The following is a 26,555-nucleotide window of genomic DNA, read 5'->3' as shown; positions in this document are numbered from 1 at the left end:
GTACTGAACCCAAGTTCCTGTTACTGAAAGCCCAGTTTCTCTTTCTACTCCTAGTTTAATTTCATTATACAATGCTCTTTAAAAATGCATTTTGGGGACCAGCAATTGGCATAATGGCTATGTTGCTGGACTCCCATGTAGTCGAACACGGTTCGAGTTCCGGACCCCACGGCTTAAACTTACACCAAGCGCGTGTGCGTGTGTGCCCAAGATCCCGAGAGGAGAATGAAGGAGAAGGGATTGCAGCATGGTCATCCCCCCTGGGGGGTGATTTCTCACTTTCTGTCTCTCTCTTGTCTTTCTGGCAAGCACATGCACCCTATAGCGAAAACCTCTCCCCCAAAAAATTCATTTTGACTCAGTATTATATAAAGTCTCTTATTGTCAGGAAAAATATTTCAGTCATTCTCTGATCACTTCACCTCTGGTTTAATCTGAAACAAACCTGAGATGGAAAAGAGGTAGGGTAACATATTTATTTAATAAACATATATAATATTTACATTTATGCATCACATAATGACATTTCAGTTAACAACAACTGTATTTACAATGATGGTTCTGTAAGATTATGCCACATATGTAGCCTAGATGTGTATAGTAAGCTATACACTCATAGTATACTCTATGATGTTCACAGGACAATGAAATCACCCAACAATGCATTTCTCGGAACACAACCCATCAGGAAGGTAGGCATGACTGTATAAGTAAAATAACTAAACATTTAAGTTTGTCCCAAAGACTGTATTCACAATATTTCTATACTTTTCTTCTATTACTATCTGAGGTTAGTTTGAATTATTTCACATAATTAATTCTAATGCTATTGATTAACTGGACAACATGTTTTTAAGAATCCCAATAAGGGGGATGGCAGGTGGCATAGTGGTTAAGGGCACTGGACTCCCACATGGCCGACCACGGTTTGAATTCCGGACCTGGTTGGTGGCTTTCTCTCTCTCTCCCTCCTTCTCTGGTCAAAATTAAAGGAAAGGAAAGGAAAGGAAAGGAAAGGAAAGGAGGAAGAGAAGAGAAAAGAAAAAAGTTAGTTAAATAAAATAATTCTCAAAAAAAGAACCCCGATACGATAAGTCTTTGTTCATGTTAGAACTCAGTACTTCCATTGCTGCTGGCTTGATGACTACATTCACACTGTCATGTTTGTTGTGCTTCTTTTTGTGAAGATGAGTGAAAGAATTTATAAATGTGAGTGAAGTTCATTTTACAAACATGAAAGGCTTCACATAACTTTGTTTTAGAATTCCTTATATTCAAATAATCATTCATGGAAAAGAGATCTTCAGTTACCTCTGCAGCAGGGGCAGAAGGACATCAGAGAAGGAATGCTGCTGAAAACTGCCCTCAGCCACTCCCGGCCATTCACTGTATGTCTGAGAAATTAGAGCTTGTTTGGGGAAAACTCTCTTAAAAACAAAATGGTCATGGAAAGAAAAAGCCACAATAATCACAACAAGAGCAAGAAAAAAAATGCTAACCAAATGTTGCACATGTGTACCTTTTAGGCTTCCATGTCTGCTGAGAGCCTGGGCCCCGCATTCCTCAGCCGTTGTCATTTTAAGTCATTTGTAAGATAAACCTGTTCTAGTGAAAATTATTTCTTCTTGTTCTTTGATAGCCAAAATTCAAGATTTGGATTCTTCTGCCAAAAATAGAACTGCCTATTAAATTATCCATATAAAAGAAGGGCTGAAACTGCTTGGACAGTGCAAACTATGGGACTTTAACAAGCTTTTACTGGAGATAGGACATCCAGTTACTTTCTTCAAGCACAAAAGATGTACAGTACCTTTGATTTATGCCAAAAGAGAGAAGCAACAAGGAGACTCAAAAGAAAGGGTGTAACGGGATAATAGAGATCCTGCCCCTCACATTAGTTCTTCTACTCCCTGTTATTAATACTTAAATGTGGTTGCACAACTGAGAACTCGAGAAAGATTACACAAAGATAACTCACTGCCACTCTTCTTAGAGTAAATCAGTAGGAGAGGGGTAGATGTACTTGCTTAAGAATTTACAAGCAAGCACTTATTTTCACTCTAAATTAAGCCCAATTGAGCATAACAATCCTAACACATATAAAGCAAATTGTTCCTTCCAGTTCTCAAACATTATTACTTTTCACACACATCATTTGATCATCCCATACAAGTCCTCCTCATATCACATGTAAAAAGCAGAAAGCACTGTCTTAATTTTTTTGTTGCTGTTCAAATAAATACATAGTGCTAGTATAGAAAGAAGGAGCTTATATTGGCTGAGCTCATAAAACAGTTTAAAATGAGTCAACAAATGTTTAGAGAAAGTCTCTGTAGGTAACTACAGAGTAAGTAAGACCTACTCCTTGGCTTTCAGAAGGGTACAAAAAATTAACCCATAAATCTCTCAAGGCAGATCATAAGTACAGTGGAGTACAAAATGTCCTGAACATTAAACAGAGAAAGCTAATATTCTGATTTATCTGGTGCTGGGGAAACTCAGGCTGGTTTTATGAAATAGATAGAATTAGATTTTCAAAAAAAGTGGAGTATGGACCTGTGAAGAAGGGAGACTAGGCCTCAAGGACAACAGGAGCAAGGTCCTAGGGTCAGAAGAGAAGTGCTCCACTGCATTCCCACACCCCTACGTCACTATAAGATTATGATTTGTGACTAGAAACAAACCTACATCACCAGACCCTTTCCACAGAGATCCTGTTATCTTCCATATTTTAAAGGATTAATCTAGGGACCAGCAGGTGGCCTGGTGGTTACAGTGCTGGACTCCCACATGTCTGATCACAGTCTGGGTCCCAGACCTAGTGGCTTGCTTTCTCACTTTATCTCTCTCTGTCTCTCTCTCCCTGTGTAGTATGTGTGTGTGTGCATGTGTGCTCATGCTGGTGAGCACACATGCCCTGTAGCAAATTTTTTCAAAAAATAATAATGATAATAAAATTAAATAATTCTTTCTAAAAAGATTATTGTAACAAAAAGCATAAAAATACATAAAAAACAAAAGGTAAAATGGCACCAAATATCAGCACTTTTCCCCTGGCCCAGTAAGTTTACACTGCAAAAATAAATGATCACAACAATGGTACCTGTTTAAAAAAATAAATGCTAGATACATACTTTTAAAATAGTATATATACACAGGTAGATTAATATAGTGTAACTTGGGGGCCAGAGGGTGGCATGGTGCTTAAGGTGCTGGACTGCCACATGCCCAACCACAGTTTGAGTCCTGGACACAGTGGCTTGAAAATCATGCTGGGAACATGTGCTTGCATGCCCAAAATCTTGAGAAGAGAATAGAGGACAAGGGAATGCAGCATGGCCATGCCCTCAGAGGGTAAATTTCTCACTTTCTTTCTTTCTGTCTCTCTCCAGTGAGGATATGTACCCTATGGCAAAAGCTTTAAAAAAAAAAAAAAAAAAAAAAACTCATTATTTTTTAACTACCTTGCCATCTTTTTTCAATGGTACATGGAAAGAAAAAGATTAACAGACATGCTCCCTTCTTGCGATTCCCATGGCAATGCTGACCTTCCTGGACATTCTTGCAACTCTCTTGACTGAATTTATCAGTAGGAAGATAACTGAGAAAGTTCTTTTCTAAGAATGTTTTTTAAATACTATACCTGGTTTTCTAAACCCATACCGTCAAATGTGGTGGCTATAGGACACTTCTGATCATTTAAATTTTAAAAAATAATTAATTAATCAATTAATTAATTTTTTTTTTTTCAATTTGACCAGAGACAAAAAGAAAGTGAGAACACAAGCTGCCAGGTCCAGGACTCAAACCACAGCCAGTCATGTGGGAATCCTATGCCTTAACCAACACGCCACCTACTGAACCCTTAAATTTTAATTTTAATTAAATTTAAAATTTAGTTCCTTAATCGCAATAGCCACATTACAAGTACTTAGTAGTTCACATATGGGTAGTGGTGACTGCTTGTACATCATGAATACAGACACTTCCATCACTGCAGAAAGTTCTGTGGCCCAGCACTCGTACTCAGTAAATGTGGGCTTGTTACCTCATCCAGCTAGAGTATGGAAGTTAGTCAGGTCACCTGTGCTGGTGATGAATGGAAAATAAAAAAGCCACCCAAATATAAAGGCTCTTTCTGTGCCAACGTGGACCACATATAGGTGGCATTTGGTTTCTGAACCCAGAATGCCTCCAGGAATATGAAAAGGACACTGGAAAGCTGATGGACTCATGGCTGCCCACAAGACTTTGCACTTGGTGCCTTGCTTGCATTCTTCGCTCATGATTAATAAAGTTTCGTTAACTATACTAATGTGCATTTGTTCCAAATGTCATGAGTCAGAGTCTTGCAGTGTATCTCAGGATAAGATCTATGATTCTAAGATAATGTTCAATTGAATGCTTCCTATCATATGGATATACTATAATTTATTTATCATAAATCTACTGATAGACACTCAGGTGTTTTCATGTTTTATATTCATAAATATCTTTGCACTAAATACTTAAGCTCATACTTTCTTTATACAGTCAGGCTACTATTCTGTAGGATAGAAAGAATGCTGGAAGCGATTTTGCTGAATCACAAGGTTTTGAATACTTACAATTTTGATACTGCAAATGACTTTTCTAAAGAGTTGCACTAGTGAATAGTTCCCTAATAGTATCACAAACACCCTTTAATCTATACTATTTCCATCACTGGTTACTATCTGTCATAATAATATTTGCCAATATGATAGGTTTTAGTTGCTTTTTCTGCATCATTAGTGGGGCCAAGGAACTATTTACATGTTAATTTTCTATTTAAAGAACCATGAGTTGCTTTTTCATGGCCTTTTTATATTACTTTTATTTATTAGTATTTATAGGCTAATATGTCCTTTGCTGATTGTAGAGGTGTTAGTTTACTGATGTTACTTTTTGGTTTATATGCTATAAACATGTCTTCCTCAATATCCTCCTCCTTGCGCCACCCAATTCCCAATACTACTGTGTGGCCTTCTAATCTTTTCAAAGAATTATTTATTTTAATTTTATTCAATATTATTATTATTATTATTATTTTATATACATAATGCATTCACATGAGAGAGAGAGAGAGAAGGAAAGTGAGAAAGCAAAGCACTAGGTCTAGAACTCGAACTGCAGTCAACCATCCATAAAACACTCAAAGTTTAGGTCAGTGGGAAATAATTTTAATCAATGAATCATATGTTTTATTCCTACATATCCTGTTTTGTATTAGGAAGTAACATTGGGATCTATTTCACTACAAGTAAAATAGTACAAAATAGTTACAAGAAAATATTTAAAAATAACTCAACAGGAAAGGCAAGATGAAAGTGGCTTTTCAAAACTCTCTACTTCAATGTCTATAGCACACAAGAGAGTCAAAACAACTAAGTAACTAAGACCCCCTCGACCATAAATTTCCAAAGAACTGGAGAAAGTGAAGAAATGGGATAAAAATGGTGGAGTGAAAGGGAATGAATGTTAGCAGTACTGCTTCAATAACAAATTTACTTAATGAAATACCCTCTCTTATATGCAGTAAATTTGGAAGAAGGCTAAACTGTAGTATATTCCTTGAACTAAAATGAGAAAATATCCTGGAAATATCTCTTACAACTAAGTTTAGTAAGAGTTTCTTTCTCTAAGAATCACTGTTGTGAACAGAACCCTGTTCTGGCATCCAAAGCTGTCACTGTGACCCTGCCATCTCTTTCATGAAAGCTTCATAAACATCATCCTTAGCATGTACTCAGAAAAGAACAGAAGCGCCAAATTTGGGGGCTGCTTTGGAGGCACAGAAGACTCATCCTCTGACTTTTTGTGGGTAGTAGCAGTAGTCCCTTTGTTCTCCCGACGTCCCTCAGTACAGTGGGCACCAATCGAGGAATCTGTCTTGGGACCATGTGGCTTGGCACTGAAGGTTGCTGTGGCTTTCTTCTCAATGGTGGCTGTGCTCATATCATCCATCTTGGGTAGCTGAACCAAGTAGATGGGGCAAGTAAACCCACCAGAGTTCAGCAGAGGGAGCTGGTCGGAAAAGCTCAGATGGGGCAGGTCCAAGTAAAAGCACCAAAGGTGGTTGCATCTTGCCAGGACAAAGTGAAAGGATACTTCTTGGAGGTACAGGGGAAGGTAGTCTTGGGGGGGGGGTCTTGAAAAAGAGGACCAGGAGGCAGACCTGGAGTGGTCTTGGGAAAGGGCCATAGGGGCAGTCTGCTGGTGGCCCTGGAGGTAAAAGTTAAGAGTAAAGACCCTCACAGTCTTGGCATTCTGGTCACTGTCAAATGAATGAGCTCCTGGAGAAGCCCAGAAGAGAAGCCTGTTGGTGGCCTAGAAGGCCATAAAAGTGGAGCAGGTGGTCGTCCAAGAGGAGGTGGCCTTGGCCTGGGAGTCCTTCTGTCTGAGGTGAAACAGACAGGGGGCCCATTGCTGTGGAATTGCAGTGGATGTGCCATCAGAATAAGATCCCTCTTTATGCTGTTTTGTTTTTCTGCTTCAGAATCATTCTTATCATCATCCTTTGTAGATTCCTCTACTTAATCTGTACTCAGGAATGATCTGCCATTAGATGCATCAGGACTTGAGGAAGAGTCAGCTCCTTCATGTTCTTTTTCTTTCTGGATTTTCTAGGCATTTTTGCCAATCATACATTCAGAACTGACTTTTTTCATTACTGTTGTCTCTTTCACTATCATCATGGTACACAAACTCATCCCCTGACTATCTGATTTGGCAGTGTGGCTGTCATCAGTACTGTCATCATCTTTATCTTGATCCATGTCTTCAGAATAGCTGCCATTGTTACAGGTGCTGGAAACATCACCATCATGACCCCATTGAGCAAGTTCAGGACTATATAATATCTTTGGCCTAGGAGCAGGAGATCTAGCAAAACCCATTTTATGGCTATGCCTCTGCAAGACTTGAGGAGGAGGTAGAGCAGGGTTGGGACCTAGTGGTTTTTTGCCAGGAGAAAAATGTGGAACACCATGTCCAAGAAGAGGAAGTACAGAAACTGAGGCTGAGGGTAGAGGGTGACTGAGCACCAGGAAGTGGAATGAGCTAGATCAAGATACGGAAAGGAACATGGAGCATACCTGGTAAAGAAATGCTTTCTACTTCCAATGCTGAGCATTCTTTTTTTTGAGGCTTGAAACTCATGCTGGGTACGTATGTGTGCATGCCCAAAACCCCAAGAGGAGAATAGCAAAAATCTCTCTTAAAAAATAAAAATAGAATCAATGAGAAACAAGTTGCACAGTTGCACGTGCATCAGGAGATGACAGTAATGATGGGGGCAGAGCGTAGACTAGGAGGATGACTGGTTTGAAGTGGGGGGGTTCAGGGATGAGAGAGTGAGGGAGATTGCGGCCCCAGGTGTTTTTGTTTTTTTTTTTTTTTTTAGAGGTTTTTGCTATAGAGCGTGTGCACTCGCCAGAAAGAGGCAGAGAGATAAAGAGAGAAATCACCCTCCAGGGAGGATGGCCATGCCCCAATCCCTTCTCCTCCATTCTCTTCTTGAGATCTTGGGCATGCACACATATGCGCCCAGCGTGAGAGTTTAAGCCACCGGGTTCAGGACTTGAACTGCAGTCAACTACATACATGGGAGTCCAACAACATAGCCATTATGCCATTACACTAACTGCTGGTCCCAAGGCAGAGCATTCCTGACAGTGTCAAATTACTGGTTAAGTTGAGGCCTCTTCTGTTCATGTTATGCTTCAGCTTTCTCAATTTTTTAATAAATACCTGGATTCTGTTTTTCAGAATCAAAGCATATGTTCAAAGGTTTCACACAGCTTTTTACGCTTGTCCTTCAATACTTTTGCATTTAATTATGGCAGTTGCACTTGGTTTAACTCCATTTCATCCATTTTTTTCCGTGTCCTGGATAATCTGTTTGGGATCCTTCACTTTCAAAACTGCAGTTCAAACCATCATGCAGTTTTTTTGTTTTTAATTCTCTCTTCCAGGCTTCCTTTCAGGGGTGATTTGTGGGGTTCATAAATTTCTCACTCTTGCTGGATGATGTAGTTCTTTGTCCCATGCTCAGAATCTGTACGGTGTACTTATTCGTTAAAAAAAGAAAATTAAACAAAAATTTCTGCCAAGCTCCCCAATCTGCACAAAGCAAGGAGGGGACAATTCTTGGTCTCTTCTACTTTACAGAGGCTTTACCTCAGCCTGTCGATCAGCCACCTGGACACTTCCATCCTGAAACTTTACACCCCTCCACTATCCACATCAACCTCTATCCCTCCAGCAATGATCTCCTGGTCATAAAGATTGTTTTGTTTTGTTTAGTTTTTAGATTTTTGCCACAGGGCACATGTACTAGCTGGAGAGAGACACTGAGAGGGAAAGTGAGAAATCATCCCCTGGCGAGGATGGCCACACATAATCCCTTCTCCTCCATTCTCATCCTGGCATCTTGGCCATACACGCACATGTGCCCAGCATGGTTTTCAAGCTATTATGTCAGAGACTTGAACTCTGGTTGGCCTCGTGGGAGTTCGGAGCCTTTACCACCACACACCTGTTGGTATCCCAGTCATAAGGTTTTATATCATTGAGTCTGCCAGTCTTTTCCTTTAAGCATTCTAAGTTCAGATGTTTCCTAAGAAGTTATTTTCCCACTCTTAGATTATAAATACATCCTTCTATATTTTTTGTTAAATTCATGTTCTTTTTTAACATAGAAACCGCAATGTATGAAATTTACTTTTGAATATGATGGGAGATAAAGCTCTAACTTACATTTTTTTTTACAAATAGATAATCAATTGTTTATTACACCCAGTGGAAAAAAAAAACATATTTTCTTCACTTATTTTAAATGACACATTTATCATGTATTAGTGTCTCAGGAATATTTTCTTCTGTTTCTTGACTATTTTGCTTTAATAAGCAATTTTTGTACTGTCTTCTGTCTTCTAGATTGCTAAGAACTACATGAACATGAGAAAGTTCAGGGTTCCAATTCTAATGAAAGGTTTTTATATTCATCAATCAATGCCAGACCCAGTCACTGGGCAAACTGTATTCAGGGTTGTCAATTTGCAATCTTCCCTGTTAGCATATTTCCTAAACCCTCCTCAACAGCCGTTCTGTATTTGGCACATGGCAGGATGCTAAGTAAATATGTGTTAAATGAGTTAACAGACTATAATGAGTTCAATTTACTCAGATAAAAGTGTGTAATTTAAAAGTTATAATTTGATTAGTGTCAAATTAGTTAAAGAAATGAATAAACACCTGACTATGTATAAGATCTTATATAATCTGAAAGGACAAAACTGTGCTTTAAGCATTACTCACTTTTCGTTGTTTTACAGAGTCTAATTTTATGAGCCAATATGAAGCCACTTTTGTTTTATGATACTTCCAGTTATCGATGATCTGTTTCGGGGAAGAAACATTAAGAGATTTAATCTCAACTGTTAATCAAAGCAGTAAAAAATAACTGGGTTGAAAACCATTTTATTAACATTTGTGAATGGAAGCACTATACTGTTACTTGTAATAAAAAAATGTTGATTTTCATAAAAAGACATGTGCAAAGATTTCAACATAAGGAAAGATGCCACCTGAATCCACAGTTTTCTCATCTTTTTGAACCAAGAACACTGTCTCTAATGAGTAAAAGTTAAATATCTTCAGGTATATAAGGTTTAGGAAGAAATTTCAGATATACATTTGCCAATTTTATCTTGTACTTGCCACAACACCCATAATTTTAGAATATCCAATTTAGAAGGCAGCCTATGCAGAACTGGGATTCACTGATCCTTTTGTTTCATTTTTTTTTTTTGTAAAAATTTGTCCATTTTCTGAATATATATATTCTATATATATAGACTATAGAACTATAGACTATAGAATATAGACTATATTCAAATATTTATTATGACAGTAAATAATCTATCTGATCTAACTATTAATTATATTGGATTAACCCTATAACCCTATATATGTTTGTTATAGAACAAGCCATTTGTGACAAGTATTCGCTCTACTCTCTGAGTTTCTAATTTTCTTTTACCCCTAATTTAAAAAGGTGGACTATAACTGATAGTTCTTAGAAATATATAAAATAATAAATGAAGTGGTATAAAGTTCCTGGCTTTACTTAGGAAAGAACTTACCAAATAAGAAAACCTATGTAAATAAAAACACCCTTAGCATAACACTTTATAACTAATGTGTTTTTCCTCCCTTTCCTCTGATGAAAAAAGTAGCAGCTCACTCACACACAAGAAACCATTTTCACTTTTAAAAATATATATATTTTATTTAACTTTATTTATTTATTTTAATTTGACCACAGAGGGACAGAGTGAATATGAGAGAGAGACAGAAAGTACGAAAGAAAGCCACCAAGTTCGGGACCCAAGCCATGGTCGGGTCATGGGGGAGTCCAGCGCCCTTAACCACCATGACACCTGCCAGCCTCCATTTTCACTCTTACAACATGTATGGAAACAAAATGTATAATATGTGGGCCTTGTTTATGATGACGTCATGATCACAAAATATAAATTGCCATTATGGATTTTTTTAAACCCAGAAACTCCTTTGTATTGTTGCCTCTTTGCTTTTATGTTTCTATACACTTGCTTTTAGATCATTTTAAAGCAAGTGAATAGAAAAAGGCCATGTGCGTGGCTGTGTGTTTCATCCTGTAGCTGGCCACTAGATGGTACCTTTACCTCTCAAAAAAAAAAAAATCTAGGGAGCCCAGAAAAGGTCTCCTGCCCAGGCATTACCTAAGAATGACCATTTGAAAGTGATGTTTAAATGAAGAAAAGAACCTCGTGTGAAGAAGTGTTCTTTTGTAAAAAATATTTGAAAAACTTGAACCTTTTTTCTGAATTAAAAGTAAGTCACTGACTTTAATATGGATTTTAGGACCCTTTGCCATTTTAGAATATGCCACTGGGTGGTGCAAATGTGTGTGCAACAAGAAGAACACACACAAGACAGCATAAGTCTTTTCTAGAATTGATTTAAAAAAAAGTGAAATTCAAAGTGTCACATTCCAATAGCCTTGACATTTTATGCCAGGGCCCTACTTTTTCATCATATCTAGTCCATGTAGGATCTTTCTAAATCTTCCTAGAAACAGGTTTAATCTGGTATCTCTTTAACCATTAAGAACAATAGTAACTTAACACTAATTATTCTTACTTGTTGAAGAATTATCTTAATTATCATTAAAATAAGACCATATACTAAAAGATATTTTGCATTGCTGATTGTTAATGTGACATCAATGTTGATGAATCATAACAATTAAAAGAAATCCTCGTATTTTAAAAAGCTCATGAAGGTTGAAAAGAACAAATAAGTTTACCATGTCATTGAATATAATGCTGCCAGAAAATAAATTTTCATATTTTACAAGAAAATAAAAAAAGGATGACTCTTTAGTATTTTATATACATCAAATACTCACATCTTCTATCAGAAGTTCTGATTCTGCATCTGATTTTCCTGGAAACCGGATCTTCATGTCCTTGAGAACAAATAAGGTCTGACTTGTTAGATCATCTTCTTGTTCTTTTGTTTTCAGTTGCCGCAAAGACTCACTCTTAAATTTGAAAGAATACAGATATTTGGAGGGGGTCTTATTTCATTGTGCCAGTATAATCTGAAAGATATTTCTAGGTAAAAATAATGCACTTTTAATTGAAAAAATAACAATGAAAAAGGAAGAAAATCATTTTTACATTTATGAATTCTTTGGGTTAAATAGATATGAATCCCAAGAGTCTTTCACACTTCCACATAGCCGTATTTTATTTAGGTCAAGATTCTAAAGTAAATACCTAAGTGTTTAAAAAGAATCTCCTGGTCAGTTTCATTTGCTACATATCCCTCAGGCAATTACTCTTGATTAGAAAAAAAGACACTCATTAATATCAAACGAAATTCATTCACGTATACTTCCTGGTACTTCTCTTTGGAAATACCACCCATGTTAAATTAACAAATGAAATAAATTCCTGGTCTATGTGAAAGTACTTGGAACTATCTATATGAGCATCTAAAAGTAAGCTTACTTGCAAAATAAATTCACTGACTTCTTCACAACTAAATCTCAAGGACTCAGGCTAAGAAGGGAATACTATATGTTAATTTAATGTATAGAAAACATCATAAATAATAAATATATAAGTGCTCTAAGGAGAAACTATCAGTATTTTTAACCTATAAATCAACAGCCCCATTAACTAGAATGTTCTATACAACACATAGACTATATAATACATTGCAAAATCATGTTATTATTCAGATGATTTTCAACAAAAGTATCCCCCTATATCATCAACTGGACAATAAAATCATCTTATTCTCAGTGTTTATCCTCAAGTTCTATGATACAGTGAAGTCTGACTTTTAAGAGTTCATACTAACTTATAGCTTGAGATAAGTGAATACCCCAAATTCCAGGAAACCCTGAGTTGAATTATAGAAATGATCTAGGATTTAATAAGGTTTCCTCTCAGTTGTTTCCTTTGGCATCTAGATTCTGAAAACAGTGCTTCCTGTAATCTCTAAAGAGCAAAATTGATGACTTACCATCTGAGGGTTGGTGGAGCTGGCATCGCTGCTGTGAGGCAGATGCCTCGTGTAGGAGGAAACACGGTTTAAGGAATGTGACCGAGACCCTGACGTGGGTCGTGATACTGATATCACCTGTTGGGCTGAAAAGGGGCGAGCGTCCCCACTGGAAGGTGACTGAGCAGAGATGGATCGTGGGCAGCTGACTGAACGCCTCATGGAGCCTATCAGTGATGGAAAAGAGGCACAGTTTAATACAAGTGTCAGTAGAATCCTTCCGTTCTATCAGAGGTTTTTAATAGGAGTGTTACTATAATCCTCCCCTTTTATCAGGTCTACATTAAACCGAAGATTAGACCAGGTGGTAGTAGAGTGAAAATAAGGGTCAAAGCACAGTTGTCATCATGAGACTATGAGTTTGGAGTGTTAATTCTTCAATATGAACAGTGAACTTGCAGAACCTCTGTGTTGTATGCAGAATAGCAGTTGTGGGAATTACATTACAAACAATACTGTAATGTTATGTTCTCAAAACATGACATAAACGAAATAAAAGAAAGGGAAATCAACATTTATAGAGCACTTCCATAAGCCAGGCATCATACTAGGTATTAGACTTTTATCATAATCCTCATAGAAACTCTCCAAAGTAGAGATTTTCATTGCCCAGAGACACAGAGAAAGAACTTTCTCAAAGACCACCCCAAGAACATAACCAAGCTCAGGTTTAAAACCTGACATACCTGATCTCAATATCCTCCCTCTTTCTATAATACCATGATACCATCTACTATCCTTCAGATTACATTGATAATGTCCTAGAAACTGTGAATAGGTTAAACACTGAACTTTTCATAGTGAGTCCATAGGGAGGCCTGGAAAAGAGTCTAAAAAGTGGCCACAATCAATAGAGAAGTTATAGAATTTAGGACCCATGGGGGAAAAAACTAATGAAAGAAAAATATAAAAATTATCCTAGTGATTTAAATATATAATTGTTTATTGTAAGAGTAGTACTAAGCATAGTCTTCTTATTCGCAAGAGTAAATAATAACAAAACTAGAAAAATTCCATCAATAAAAAATGTGTGAAAAAAAACATGGATCCATAGGATTATCAAAAGAAACATCTAGGCAAAACCATGGAAAATCTTTTTTATTACATATTGAGAACATTTAAGAGAACTAATCATTCCAGACAGATTTTGATTCTTGACACACAGAAACATATTATCACTCAATGCTATCAACATTTTTTTAAAACTCATTGTTCTATATACTCTGTTCTGTAGCCTCTCTCTGCTTGGGGAATATAGCAATCTTCATTAATAAATAATGTAGTAGACATCAGCAGATGGCATAATGTGGTTACATTGCTGGACTCCCACAAAGACAACCATAGTTTAAGTCCCAGACTAGGTGGCTTAAAATTCACACCAGGCACATATGCATGCATGCCCAAAATCCCAAGAGGAAAATGGAGGATAAGCAATTGTGGTGTGGCCATTCTCCCTGGGGTGTGGTGTGATTTCTCGCTTTCTGTCTCTCTGTGTTTCTCCACCAAGTGCACGCACCCTATAGCAAAAATCTCCCTAAATAAATAAATAAGTAAAAATAATGTAATAAAATTCACATGAAATAAGATTAAATATAAAAAAATTTCTCTTTATTAGGTATTGAAAAAATCAAACCTTTATAAAGGCAATGGGGTAAACATTCTATGTAGGTATATATTTCTAAGGGATATTTTGATTAGATAATAAATCGAATATTCTTCACTTAGACTCTAGAAAGCATCAAAACAGTATACTCACTCGAGCTATCAAAAGATGTTTAGGGACCAGCAGTTAGCATAATGGCTATGTCGCTGGACTCCCCCCACGTAGTCGACCACGGTTCGAGTCCCGGACCTGATGGCTTAAAACTCATGCCAGGCGCGTGTGCGTGCGTGCCCAAGATCCTGAGAGGAGAATGGAGGAGAAGGGATTGCAGCGTGGTCATCCCCCCTGGGGGGTGACTTCTCACTTTCTGTCTCTATGTCTCTCTCTGTCTGTCTGGCGAGCGCACGTGCCCTATGGCAAAAACCTCTCCACAAAAAAAAAAAAAAAAAAAAAAAAGATGTTTAAAAAATATTTGTTTTTTCCAACTATTAACTTTCTTTTGAACATAAAAAATTGTATCATGTTTGTAAATAACACTTCTAGAGAGGGACTAGTGGCATGGTAGTTGGGGCACTGGGCTCCCACATGGCCATCCATGGTTTGAGTCCCAGACCTGGTAGCTTGCTTTCTTATATTCTTTCGTTCTGTCTTTTCTGGTGAAATTAAGAGAGGGGTTACTTGCATAACATATCACCATTAATCTTTGTTTTGTTTTGTTGTTTTACAAAGAACTACACATATTTAATGTGCACAAAGGTCAACCTTCTACTAAAAAAATACCCCCAAAGCATGTCTTACTAACTACACTGTAGTCCTACTCCCCTTGAGGGTTTATGGTGACAGTTTGGATATGTATAACCTGATTACAGAGCAAAAGGAAAATATCCTTACTACTGTATCACTGCAGAGATCCCTGTTTTTTATACAATGAGAATTCAAACAGAGTAACTAAGTAGTTAGACATACCAATGATATTTAGGTAGATTAACAAAAAAAATGGTCGTAAGTGGCATACACAAAAACAATTTTATACAGTTTTTTAAATGAGAGGAAGCTATTATGAATTTGAATTTCTATCTACGAGATAGAAATCAACTATCTACAAGAGAAAGTGTTACACATAATCTGGATTTTGTTCTTAGCCATCAGCATCACTTTGGACATAGAACTCAAGGATCGGTAGACATAATGTTCACATTATTTTATTTTCATTGGATTCTGAAGAACTGCTGCTACTGCTAATGTCTAAGGTTAGTATAATATTAAAGAGAGATATACAATAAAGTGAAACCCTCATTTTAATTCCTAATGGGCATAAAAAAAACATAACTAATAAAGAAAAAGAAATGTAATTGAGTTAGGCTCACTCTAATATAAGAATCCATTTGAAATATATTTGAAATCTGTATATTTTATGATATTACTGTCTGGTCTCATGATCTCAATTTATTAACCTATTGGTCTGAGAACAATCACTGAGCTATAAGAACGCTAGCTATTTTTTCTTTATCCTAACCCTCATCAATTCATAGTTTTAGGAATTGGCAAATTAATTAACGAGAAAGATTTTAAAACTGACAAATTTTGGGCAGGAAAACAGAACCATACTTACATCAAGACACACTGAAAGTACTTAAGGAATCCTTAAGAAAAAAGGAAGCAATCTATACAATAACTTACAGACTCTGGAACACGTGCTCATTAACATCTCTTAAATGAGTGAATAAATAAATAAATTAAACAGAACATAATACATTATTTTCCCTCCAACACAAAAACCCTCAAAGACAGGAACAGAAGTAGCATGTATCTTTACGGAATAATTTGAAGGAAAAGACCATTCTACTAGCATCTTCATCTATGGGTTCTTCATACCTCTTGCATAAGCACAGAAGGCCAGTTTCAAAATACACATACACATTAAGATGGAAGCTTGTGGCCAGCAGGTGATATGGTGGTTAAGGTATTGATCCCATACAGCCAACTCTGCAGTTCAAGTCCCTCACCCGATGGCTTGAAAAATCACACCAGGCATGTGTGCACGAGGACCCCAAATTCCAAGAGGAGAATGAAGAAGAAAGAAAAATGGCAGGGCCACCACCCCAGTGGGTGTTATTTTTATTTCCCCTCTCTGTCCCTCTCTGGTAAATTCACATGTTCCACAGGGGGAAAAAAAAGGATAGTTAACATCGTAAATGATTGCTGGGGGGATCAACCAAGGCTCATCGTTGTGGGTTTTTTGTTTGTTTTCGTGAAGCAATATCTGGCTGTGCTGCCCAGGCTGGCCTTGAACTTGCACTCCTCCTGTCTCAAGTCTCAGGTAGGTGGGACTACAGGCGCTCATCACCACACCTGGCTATAATTGTGTTTACTAGATTATTGAACCAGTTCCTTTAGTGGAAACATAGGACAGTGTAGCATGGGACAAAAAGGAAAAATGGGCGTTAAGCAAAGGCCTAGACTGGAGGTGGCATTAGGAAGTGGTTTTCCAAGTGAGTCTGGGAAAACGACAATACCACACTGTATGTTCAGGGATGAAGGAAGAATCTCTGACACAAAACTGGACACTTGGGATTGAAGAAAGAATGAAAGATCAGAGAAAGGCAGAGAAAAGGAATGTGAGAAGAAATAACAATAGAAAGAGAAAAAGCAGCAGGAGAAAAAGGAGACAACGAAGCTGGTTAGGCTGCTCTTCCAAGTACTTCCTATGCACCGGAAGCCCTGGCTGAAGTGCTTATACTTGATGAAAATGGAGGGAAAAACACTTCCACCATTTCACAACTGTGTGGCTCACAGATACATTCAAGACAAATGCCTACAGAGATACACATTTCTAAAAACAGTCAATAATGGGGCCAGCAGATGGTGTAATGGTTACGTTGCTCTTCTCTCAAATAGCCGAACGCAGTTCACATCACGTCCTGGGCCTAAGGCTTAAACTCAAGCCTGGCATGTATGCAAAAAGAGGAGAATGAAGGAGAATGGACTGCAGCATGGCCATCTCTCCAGGGAGTGATTTCTCGCCTTCTCTCTCTCTCTGGCGAGTACACATGCCCTATAGCAAAAATCTCTCTAAAAAAAAGTCAATACTATAAAGTGGTTGACAGAAGGCAGGAGGGAACAGAATGAGAAAATAGAGACTTCAAAAAGTTCGGGGAAAATCAAATTAATGTATATTCATAGTGGTGCGAAAATTTTTCAATCTATGCATAATTTTCATTATATACATTTTCCATGGGCTTTTAAAAGACCCCTCTATTGGCTTAAAAGAAAACATAACCAGATTAGCCATAATATACATTATAAAACCCATGTAAAAATCTAGTACCTAAAAATAAAACTCTGAAATATGGAAGCATTGCTTCTTAATTCAATCCTTTGTTTTCTATTTGTACAACCTGAAAGAAATTGACGGGTGTGCCCAGGTCTGCTTAGGGAAGGAAGCAGGGTAGGATTTCAGTCTCCTCACACATGATAAGGGTTTATTTGGCCCAAGGCCTCTTTTATTGATCTCAGTCATTTCAGTTCCATAATTCTTCATATAAATACTAATGTAGAAGGAATTACTTACTAGATTGTTGAATTAATTTGTAGTGGCTGGAGTGTTTAAGATTATATGTAACTTGCTTTTCTCTTTTCTTATTCTGATACTCTTCTTTTTCATTTTCATCGGACTCTGAAGAGCTGCTGCTACTGTCATAACTGCTGTCACTGCTGTAGTATTTCTGTTTTTTCATTATCTCAGTACTTGCAGGCATTGAACACAGAGGCTAAGATAGAGGGAAATGTGTTACTGTGTTAGAATTTCTTTAAGAAGTCTTAAGATGATCAATTACTAATTTAAATTTCCCCCTTGTACTCCCTGCTTTTCACAGAAGGCTGAAAGTCCCCCAAAGTACTGTTGTTGCAGTGCTGGTTAGCCTACAGTGCCGTTCATTAGTTGTTCTGCCTCTGCAACATATCCCTTCTTAAATAATACACCAAAATCATGATGAAGAAAATGCTGTTTCTACATGATTGGAATAAAGGAAAAGAGTATCCATAAAAAATAATTGAAGAAAAAATATTTAAGATAAAAATACAAAAATCAGAAACATAATCACCTTTTCTCTATTACAGAGACATTACTGATCAAGACTCAGGTATACCTTTGTTGTACTCTTAGTGATCAAAGTCAGTCAATGTGTGTGTGCACACATGTACATGTATGCATGCATGTGGGGTGTGCGTGTGAGAGAGAAAAAGGCAAAGGGGAGAAGGAGAGATAAGAGGGGACAAAGAGACTAAGAAAGAAGCAGCCAGAGAAGCCACCAGAAATAAGGAAACGGGACCAGCAGATGTTGTAATGGTTACATTGCTGGACACTCATGTAGTTGACTGCAGTTCAAGTCCCAGACACAGCGGCTTAAAACTCACACTGGGCATGCATGCCCAAAATCCCAAGAGAATGGAGGAAAAGGGACTGAAGTGTGGCCATCCTCCTGGGGGGTGATTTCTCACTTTCTGTCTCTCTCTGTCTCTCTGCTGAATACATGCACCCTATAGCAAAGATCTCTCACAAAAAAAGAAAGAAAGAAGAAACAATACCACATCTTAGAACAGAGCCTAAGAATCTATCTGCTTAGATAATCTGAGAAAAGACATAAGGTACTCCACACATGATAATTTACTTTGGATATTTATAAAAATAAAAAAAAGTTAACTTAATTATCTACACTTTCTAAACTGGTAATAAACAACTCACGTCTTTTTTTTTTTTTTTTTTTTTTTTTTTTTTTTTGAGAGGATTTTGCTATAGGGCATGTGTGCTCACCAGAAAGACAGAGAGAGACAGAAAACAAGAAATCCCCCCCCAGGAGGGATGGCCACACTGCAATCCCTTCTCCTCCATTCTCCTCTTGGGATCTTGGGCACGCACACACACATGCCCAGCATGAGTTTAAGCCACCGGGTCCAAGACTCAAACCACAGTTGGCTACATGGGATTTCAACGACATAGCCATTACGCTACCTGCTGGTCCCTTTTTTTCCCCCCAGAGGACTCCTAACTCTGACACACAGAACATAATAGAGAAATTTGGCTTTGTTCTTCTTTGTTTGGTTTGTTCTTTCCATAGCGTGGGTGCACTCACCAGAGAAAGAGAGAGAGTGAAAAGAACAGTGAAAAATCCACCACCCTGCAAGGAGAGGTGGCCACACCTCAATTCCCTGTCCTCCCTTCTCCTCTCAGGGTCTTGGCCAAGAACACACATGCTCTCAGCATGACTTTCAAGCTGCCAGGTTCGGTACTCAAACTACAGTAGGCCATGTGAGAGTCCAGTTTCTTAACCTTTACTGCACCGCCTGCTGGCCCCAAAACTTTGCTTTTAATTGCCTTCCTCACATATTAAAAATAAGCTAAAATGCAAAAATCAGCATGGCATGAGTTGTTTTTTTTGTTTGTTTGTTCTTTGGGTTTTTTAGAGGACAGATGCTACGTAGAAGTGTTAGTCTGTAAAGATTCAAAATGCCACATATTGTTTGGTTCCAGTATCTGTATTAGAATCACTTGTTTTCTATCCTCGCAATCAATGATTCTCATGATGCCAGCTGAAGGAACAGAAGAGAAGGGACGTGGAACAGTTTCACTTCAGAAGAAATGCACATAACTGAGAACCAGACAGTTTTGTCACTCAGTCATTTTAAGAGATGATTTATTACACACACCATATGCCTCCCTATGCCTGCTGGGAGAGGTTCCTGCAGTTGTATACTAGTTGCTTGTTCTCTGTTAAATCAAACAAAATGTTTTGATGTTAGCATACACCATAATGAAACCCTTAGATACCATGGGGTTTCACTGAAAGAAGGTATATCCTCTAGTGTAACAGTGGAGGATGAAAGCTAAAGAGAGAAATAGCATCTCACGAAGTGCCTGGAATACATAGTAAGCCAGAGCATGATCTTCTTAAAGTTACAACCTTTGCAAAGGATGAAAATAACCAAAACAGGAAAGTAGTTTAATACACTAAGGTATCAACTCATGTTGAAAAAGTATGTTCTTTTTTGATGGTCTTATATTTACTGAGCTCTAAAAAAATGTTCAAAGAGATATGCATAAAAACATTTACCAGTAACACAATCATCAAACATTTTGACAGTCTTGGGGAATATGAATTCTAGAGGAAGGATGTTTCTTCAGAAGTTTAGCATACCCAGAAGAAACAGTGGCACACTCGGGCTTGCTAGTAGTGCCTTCCTTCATGTAGCAAACAGCTTTAAGGTTTCTTAAGGAGCTCGACTATATAATGAGTTATCCGACCCTATAAAGAATCACAAGGGGAAATGGATAGCTGAACTTTTGTATCAAGTATGCATTTGGGACGTTTTGACCAATACACTGTTCAAGCATTAATTGGAAGTCACGGCAGCATAAACTTTAAACGTTTGTGCCCTAACTGCAAAACAGAACTTGTAAACTGGCATTGAATTATGAAATGAACCATGCTAATTATTTTTATGTGCAATTTTATTGTGAAATAGGTTACAAATAAAATATGTGTAAATGTATAAGGAATAATAAAACAAATACCCATGTACCTACTATCCAGCTTTTTAAAAATATACTAATGCTTTAAGTGTTATTTATTATTTGTGTAGCTAATGATTAGGTTATCAGGAAAGTCATGATATGTTTTTCGTTTTGTAATTTTTTTTTTTTTTTTTTTTTTTGCTACAGGGCACATGCATTCACCAGGGAAACAGACAGTGAGAAATCACCTTTTGGGGTTATGGCCACACCACAATCCCTTCTCCTACACTCTTCCCTTGGGATTTTGGACATGCATACACACACACCTGGCATGAATTTCAAGCCACCAGGTCCAGGACTCAAACCACTGTAAACTACGTGGGAGTCCAGCAACATAACCATTATGCCATCTGCTGGTTCTTATTTTTCTGTTTTCCTATGAAAAAATGTGTCATGACTTTCCAGACAGTCCAATAATATTTCTTAGATTCTCAAACGAGTCAAAAGTTATTATTTCTCCTAGTACAAATACAGATTTTACTTAATCTTGGTTATCTCCAATTTTTGTTCTATCAGTAGACACTGAAAATCAGTTTGGCATGTAACATCATACCTCTCAAAAGGAGGGGCAATTTTAAAGTTTGGCTCACATGGGACCCTTGGTAAACAGTTACACAAATTAGTCTTCTTCAGACTGATTAGGTGGCTTTCAACCACTTTGAAATATTGCTGGCTTTACAAACTATGGCAACTATCCAATTAATTTCAAACAAATACATCATTAGTTCCCTCTACTGGCCTAGAATGAGGAAGAGTTGAACAAGCGTACAATATGAATTCTGCCCTCTAAAACTGTTATATTTTGTTTGGATAACATGCCTTACATAAATGAGAAAAGGAACATATAAGATAGCATAAGGCTGCCTCAGGGCTTTTGGACTTGCAATTCTGTAATGAACACTGTTCCCCCAGACTATCTCATGTCTGGTTACTGAACTGCAGTAGTTAAGACACAAAGCTTAGAAACTTTCAAATGTGAAGCCATGACTATGGCGATATTACTTTCACTTACAATTTAAAATATATTTGTTCCAATAGAATTATATACTGCAAGGCCACAAAGCCTCAGTGTAGAGCACAGTATTTGGAACAGTGTCTGACATCCGAAGTGTTGACCAGATGTCTCTACTGAGCATCTCTTCATGGGCTCATCTTGCACCATTTCACCCTCCCAGAACCTTTTGCTTGAGTTATATCAAATTGTTCATTGCTTCTACAATAACCTGGGCAGGGTCACACTGCCATGTCTTTGCCTTTAAAACTCCCTCTCCATGTTTACAGCACTTCTCATCTTTCAAGATCTGGCTGAAATGGCACTGCCTTTCTGAAGCCATCCACTTCTGCCGGTCCCTTCTTCTCTATGCTGTAGAGCACTTTGCAGTGCCTGTTCTAAAGTACTTGCCACATCCCACAGTGCTTGGTTTACCTAGCTGCTCTCCCACTAGCCAGTGAGGTCCCTGTGGACACAAATAATTCAAGGGATTCTAAGAACGTAGGATATGCTAGTTGCTAGAGATGCAAAGATGAAAATCCATTTTGGACCTGCAAGGAACTTACAGTCTGTACTAAGGCAAACATGCAAATAATTATCTGTCATAACTGCTCTGTAAAAGTGGGTTTTTTTGGTACAGCAGGAAAAGGAGAGGAAGGAAGATCTAAATCTAACTGGGGAGTGAAAAAAGGTTTCACAAAGGCAACAACAGTCCACGTGGATTAGGAAGGGGGTCTCCAATTAAGCAACAATGTAGGGGGAGGGTTGTTTTGTTTTGTTGCTTAGTAGATAGGCATTTCAGAGACACAAAAAACATGAAAGCATAACAAAGCATAAGGACACAGATACAACAGAAATGTTGAAATGTAAAGTAAAAGGAACAGAGTGAAAAAAGTTTCCAAGATTTTTCAAATTTAACTCTCCTACTGTAAAAAGAACGTTGACAATCCCAGAGCCAGTGGCTTGAAAATCATGCTGTGCCTGGGTGCGTTCGTCCCCAAGATCCTGGGAGAAGAATGGAGAAGTGACTGTAGTATGGCCATCCCCCCCAAGGGGTGATTTCTCACTTTAAAAAGGGGGGCGGGGAGCTGCTAGGTGGGGGAGCGGCTAGGTGGCACGTTGGTGAAGGTGTTGGACTCCCACATGGCTGACCATAGTTTGAGTCATAGACCTGACAGCTTGCTTTCTCACTATCCCTTTGTCTCTCTCTGGTCAAATTAAAATAAATAAACATATAGATAGATAAGAGTAACAAATAAAATAAATAATTCTAAAAAAAAAAAAAAAAAAAGTAAACCTTTGGTTGCTGTAAACCACAGAGCAGATGCAGGTAAAGCAAGCATGTGCCCATTTTTGCCTACATGACAGCTTTCTGTAATATTTATTCCCAGCAATCGTAACTACTTCAGTTAACACACTATCGATGTTACTGGGTTAACAAAAAATGGGGCTCCCAATAAGGATCTCTAGAATCATGACTTGCCTTATTTAGAATGTTACAAGTTACTTGCAAACTAACAAAACAAAGCTTCTAAGTGTAAGGAGACATCATCCTCCCAACTCTACCTGCATTGGACACACAGTTCCTACATCCGACAGCAGCAGCAGCCTTTCTTACAATGAGAAACAGCAAGGGAAATTCAACTGTACTTAGGCATCTCGGTTGATATTACGAAAGATAAGAGATACTGCACCTTTGGTCCTCGAGGCCTGGTAGTTTTTCCCATCAGCTTTTCATCATCAATTTCACATTGCTCCAGAAGGTCCAAAATATCTTCCTCCTTCAAAAACAATTTTTAATTAAAATTCTGATCACTAATAGACTATAAAATTTTTCCAAGTTCATTAATTTCCATAAGATAATGTACAACATAAGATAAGGGATTCTTGAAACTATTTAGTGATGATCGCTCAGATCAAGGAAGCAGATATAAAGAGTCATGACAAACCCTCTTTTAGAAATCTCCACTCAAATCTGCAATATCAGTAATACATAACTGAAAAGTCCTGTGTATCAATTAGATAAATAAACGTATCCTTATATTTCAGTATACTATTAAAATCTTACGAGTATAATACTGCAGTAAATTAGCCCATGAGACACTTTAAAATTTCTGGAAGTTCACTCTAATTTTTCAGGCTACAGTTTTATAACTCATTTCTATACCAATCGGTGCAAAATGATACTAAAACTCCAGACAGAAAACTGAAGATTGGCCTAATAGTTTCATTTAGAAACAAACTAGTTAGTATGTGATTACTGGACACTATTTAATGAAATGTTAACTATTGCTCAAGAGTACAAGAGTTTTCTTCATAGCTTTATGAAAGGTTTTCATCTTATAATTACTAATGGTAGCACAAATCCACAGGTGCCCTAATACCTTCTCATGTGCTCTTCTAGAGTCATTGCTTTCACTGCCAGAGGGCACATGCACTCACGAGAGAGAGAGAGAGAGAGAGAGAGAGGGCATCCTTCAAGGGGATGTTGTCACATCACAATCCTTTTTTCCTCCATTTCTTTATCCCATCAGGATTTGGGACACACACACATTCAAACAGGTGCCCCAGCATGTTTTACCAGCTGCAAAGGCCAAGACCCAGCTCCCGATGCACAGTGCTTAACCCACTGTGCTACAAGGCTGGGCCTAGAATCATTTTTGAAGTCAAAAGGAAAATACACATACAGTACAGTGGATTGACCAACCCAGAGAAATAGGTAAATAATGGCTGAACTGAAAGAGGTTTTATCAATTGTTTCACGGAATTATATATTCAACCTATAAAAATATATATTACAATTCATTTATATATTTATAATTTATACTTCAAAGCCCCTTTAAGAAAGTGTTGTTAATGAAACTAGAATTTCACTATACAGTAGAAATTTATAAAATAAATTACCTAAGGGGTCAGCAGTTGGCATAGTGGTAAAGGTGCTAATTCCCACATGGCCTACTGTGGTTTGAGCCACAGACCTGGTGGCTTGAAAATCATGCCAAGCTCTGGGAACCAGCAGTTAGCATAATGGCTATGTCGCTGGACTCCCACGTAGTCGACCGCGGTTCGCATCCCGGACCCAGTGGCTTAAAACTCACACCAGGCGCGTGTGCGTGTGTGCCCAAGATCCCGAGAGGAGAATGGAGGAGAAGGGATTGCGGCATGACCATCCCCCCTGGGGGGTGATTTCTCGCTTTCTGTCTCTATGTCTCTCTCTGTCTGTCCGGCGAGCGCCCGCGCCCTATAGCAAAAACCTCTCCAAAAAGAAAAGAAAAGAAAAGAAAATCATGCCAAGCTCATGTGAGTGTGTGCCCAAAATCCCAAGAGGATAAGGAGGGAGAAGGGGCTGTGGCATAGTCATCCCTCCTGAGGGGGATATTTCTCACTTCCCTTCTCTCTGTCTCTCTCCAGCAAGTGCACACAGCCTATGCAAAAACCTTTTAAAAAATTACCTAGTTCCAATCTAAAGAAGATTAACTATTAAAATACCAAAATACTTGGGGCCAGCAGATGATGTAGCAGTTACATCACTGGACTACCACATGACCGACCACAGTTTGAGTCCCAGATCCAGTGCCTTGAAAAATCATGCCAGGTGCATGTGTGTGTGTGCGTGTGTGTATGTGTGTGTGTGTGCCCAAGATCCAGGGACAAGAATGGAGAAGGGACTGCAGCATTGCCATCCCCCCAGGGGGTGATTTCTCACTTTCCCTCTCACTGTCTCTGTCTCACTCTCATGTGCTCTGTTTCTCTCCCTCTCTCTCTCTCTCTCTCTCTCAATCTCTCTCTCATAGGCATACATGCCCTAAGGCAAAAACCTCTTTAAAAAATAATACCAGGACCAATAGATGGTGTAATGGTTATGCTGTTGGACTCCCACATAACCAACCGCATTTTGAGCCCTGGACCCAGTGGCTTAAAGTTCATGATGGGCACATGTGTGTGCATGCCCAAAATCCCAAAAGGAGAATAGAGGAGAAAGAGAAGGGATTGTGGTATGGCCATGCCCAAGGTGGTAATTTCTCGCTGTCTCTTATCTTTCTGGGGAGCACACATGCCCTACAGCAAAAATCTCTCATTTAAAAAAAAAAATTGCCAAGACTCTTGTTAGTTTCTATTTGCCTAGCAGTCACGGCACAGCTGTAGTGCAAGACTCTGTAATGCCGGAAAAATGGGCTTCTGTTCTCAGGTCAACCTGTACATGCCAGCTGCATATGCCCATGATCCTGGCTGGCTAGGAAAGGCCGGTGCATAGACTGTGGCATGAGGCTTTGTTGAGAGTGCTTTTCTTTCCTTTTCTATCTTCTCGCTCATAAAATGAATACATAAATAAAGTTTAAGGTAATAATATTCCCACACTGAATTCCACAGACAATGGCATGAGGTAGTTAAACTCAAGGAGTCTGCTTCTGTTTAGGAGAATGATTAAAAAATAAAAGATAATAAAAAGATAATACTTTCATCATAACAGCTAGAAAAAGCTGGATGAATTAAAGAATCGTATTTTTTTAAACATCAGAAAGCTGTAGGTATAAAGTAATAAAAAGAAACTAAATTTTAAAGAAGGACCAATTATTTCTAGGTGAGCAGAGATGAGTGACTACTTTCTACTTTGGGTCTTTTGTCAAGTCTGGACATAGGTGGGCAGAGATCAGATCCATGACAGGTGAGAGATCCTGCTGGGGTAGAGAATCCTCTTGCAATGTTCACTTTTGGAGCCCTGAGCTGCTATATAAGAGATCTGGCTA

General features: G+C 38.1%; 2 protein-coding genes across 2 annotated transcripts in view; both read right to left on the bottom strand.

Annotated features, from left to right (window-relative positions):
• Positions 1–26,555, bottom strand: part of TTLL7 (tubulin tyrosine ligase like 7) — a 98,053-nt gene that overhangs the window by 28,552 nt on the left and 42,946 nt on the right. Inside the window, 5 exon segments of the mRNA XM_014588182.2 lie at positions 9,340–9,420; positions 11,477–11,611; positions 12,604–12,809; positions 17,817–18,015; positions 23,502–23,588. Of these exon segments, the coding sequence (XP_014443668.1) occupies positions 9,340–9,420; positions 11,477–11,611; positions 12,604–12,809; positions 17,817–18,015; positions 23,502–23,588 (708 nt within the window).
• LOC106734957 (WW domain-binding protein 11-like) lies at positions 5,723–6,608 on the bottom strand. The gene has a single exon (XM_014588183.1). It carries the CDS (start codon positions 6,220–6,222, stop codon positions 5,731–5,733), a length of 492 nt encoding a protein of 163 aa, XP_014443669.1. The 5' UTR covers positions 6,223–6,608; the 3' UTR covers positions 5,723–5,730.

The sequence above is a fragment of the Tupaia chinensis genome, unplaced genomic scaffold, assembly GCF_000334495.1.
Source record: "Tupaia chinensis unplaced genomic scaffold, TupChi_1.0 Scaffold000263_1, whole genome shotgun sequence".
In the NCBI taxonomy this organism is placed as follows: Eukaryota; Metazoa; Chordata; class Mammalia; order Scandentia; family Tupaiidae; genus Tupaia; species Tupaia belangeri.
Note: the sequence above shows the minus strand (reverse complement) of the source record. Positions and strands in the feature narration are given on the sequence as shown.

What these genes read in the sequence shown, in the direction of transcription:
- LOC106734957 (XM_014588183.1), bottom strand. Translation starts at nt 6,222, where the DNA reads ATGGCCCTTTCCCAAGACCACTCCAGGTCTGCCTCCTGGTCCTCTTTT.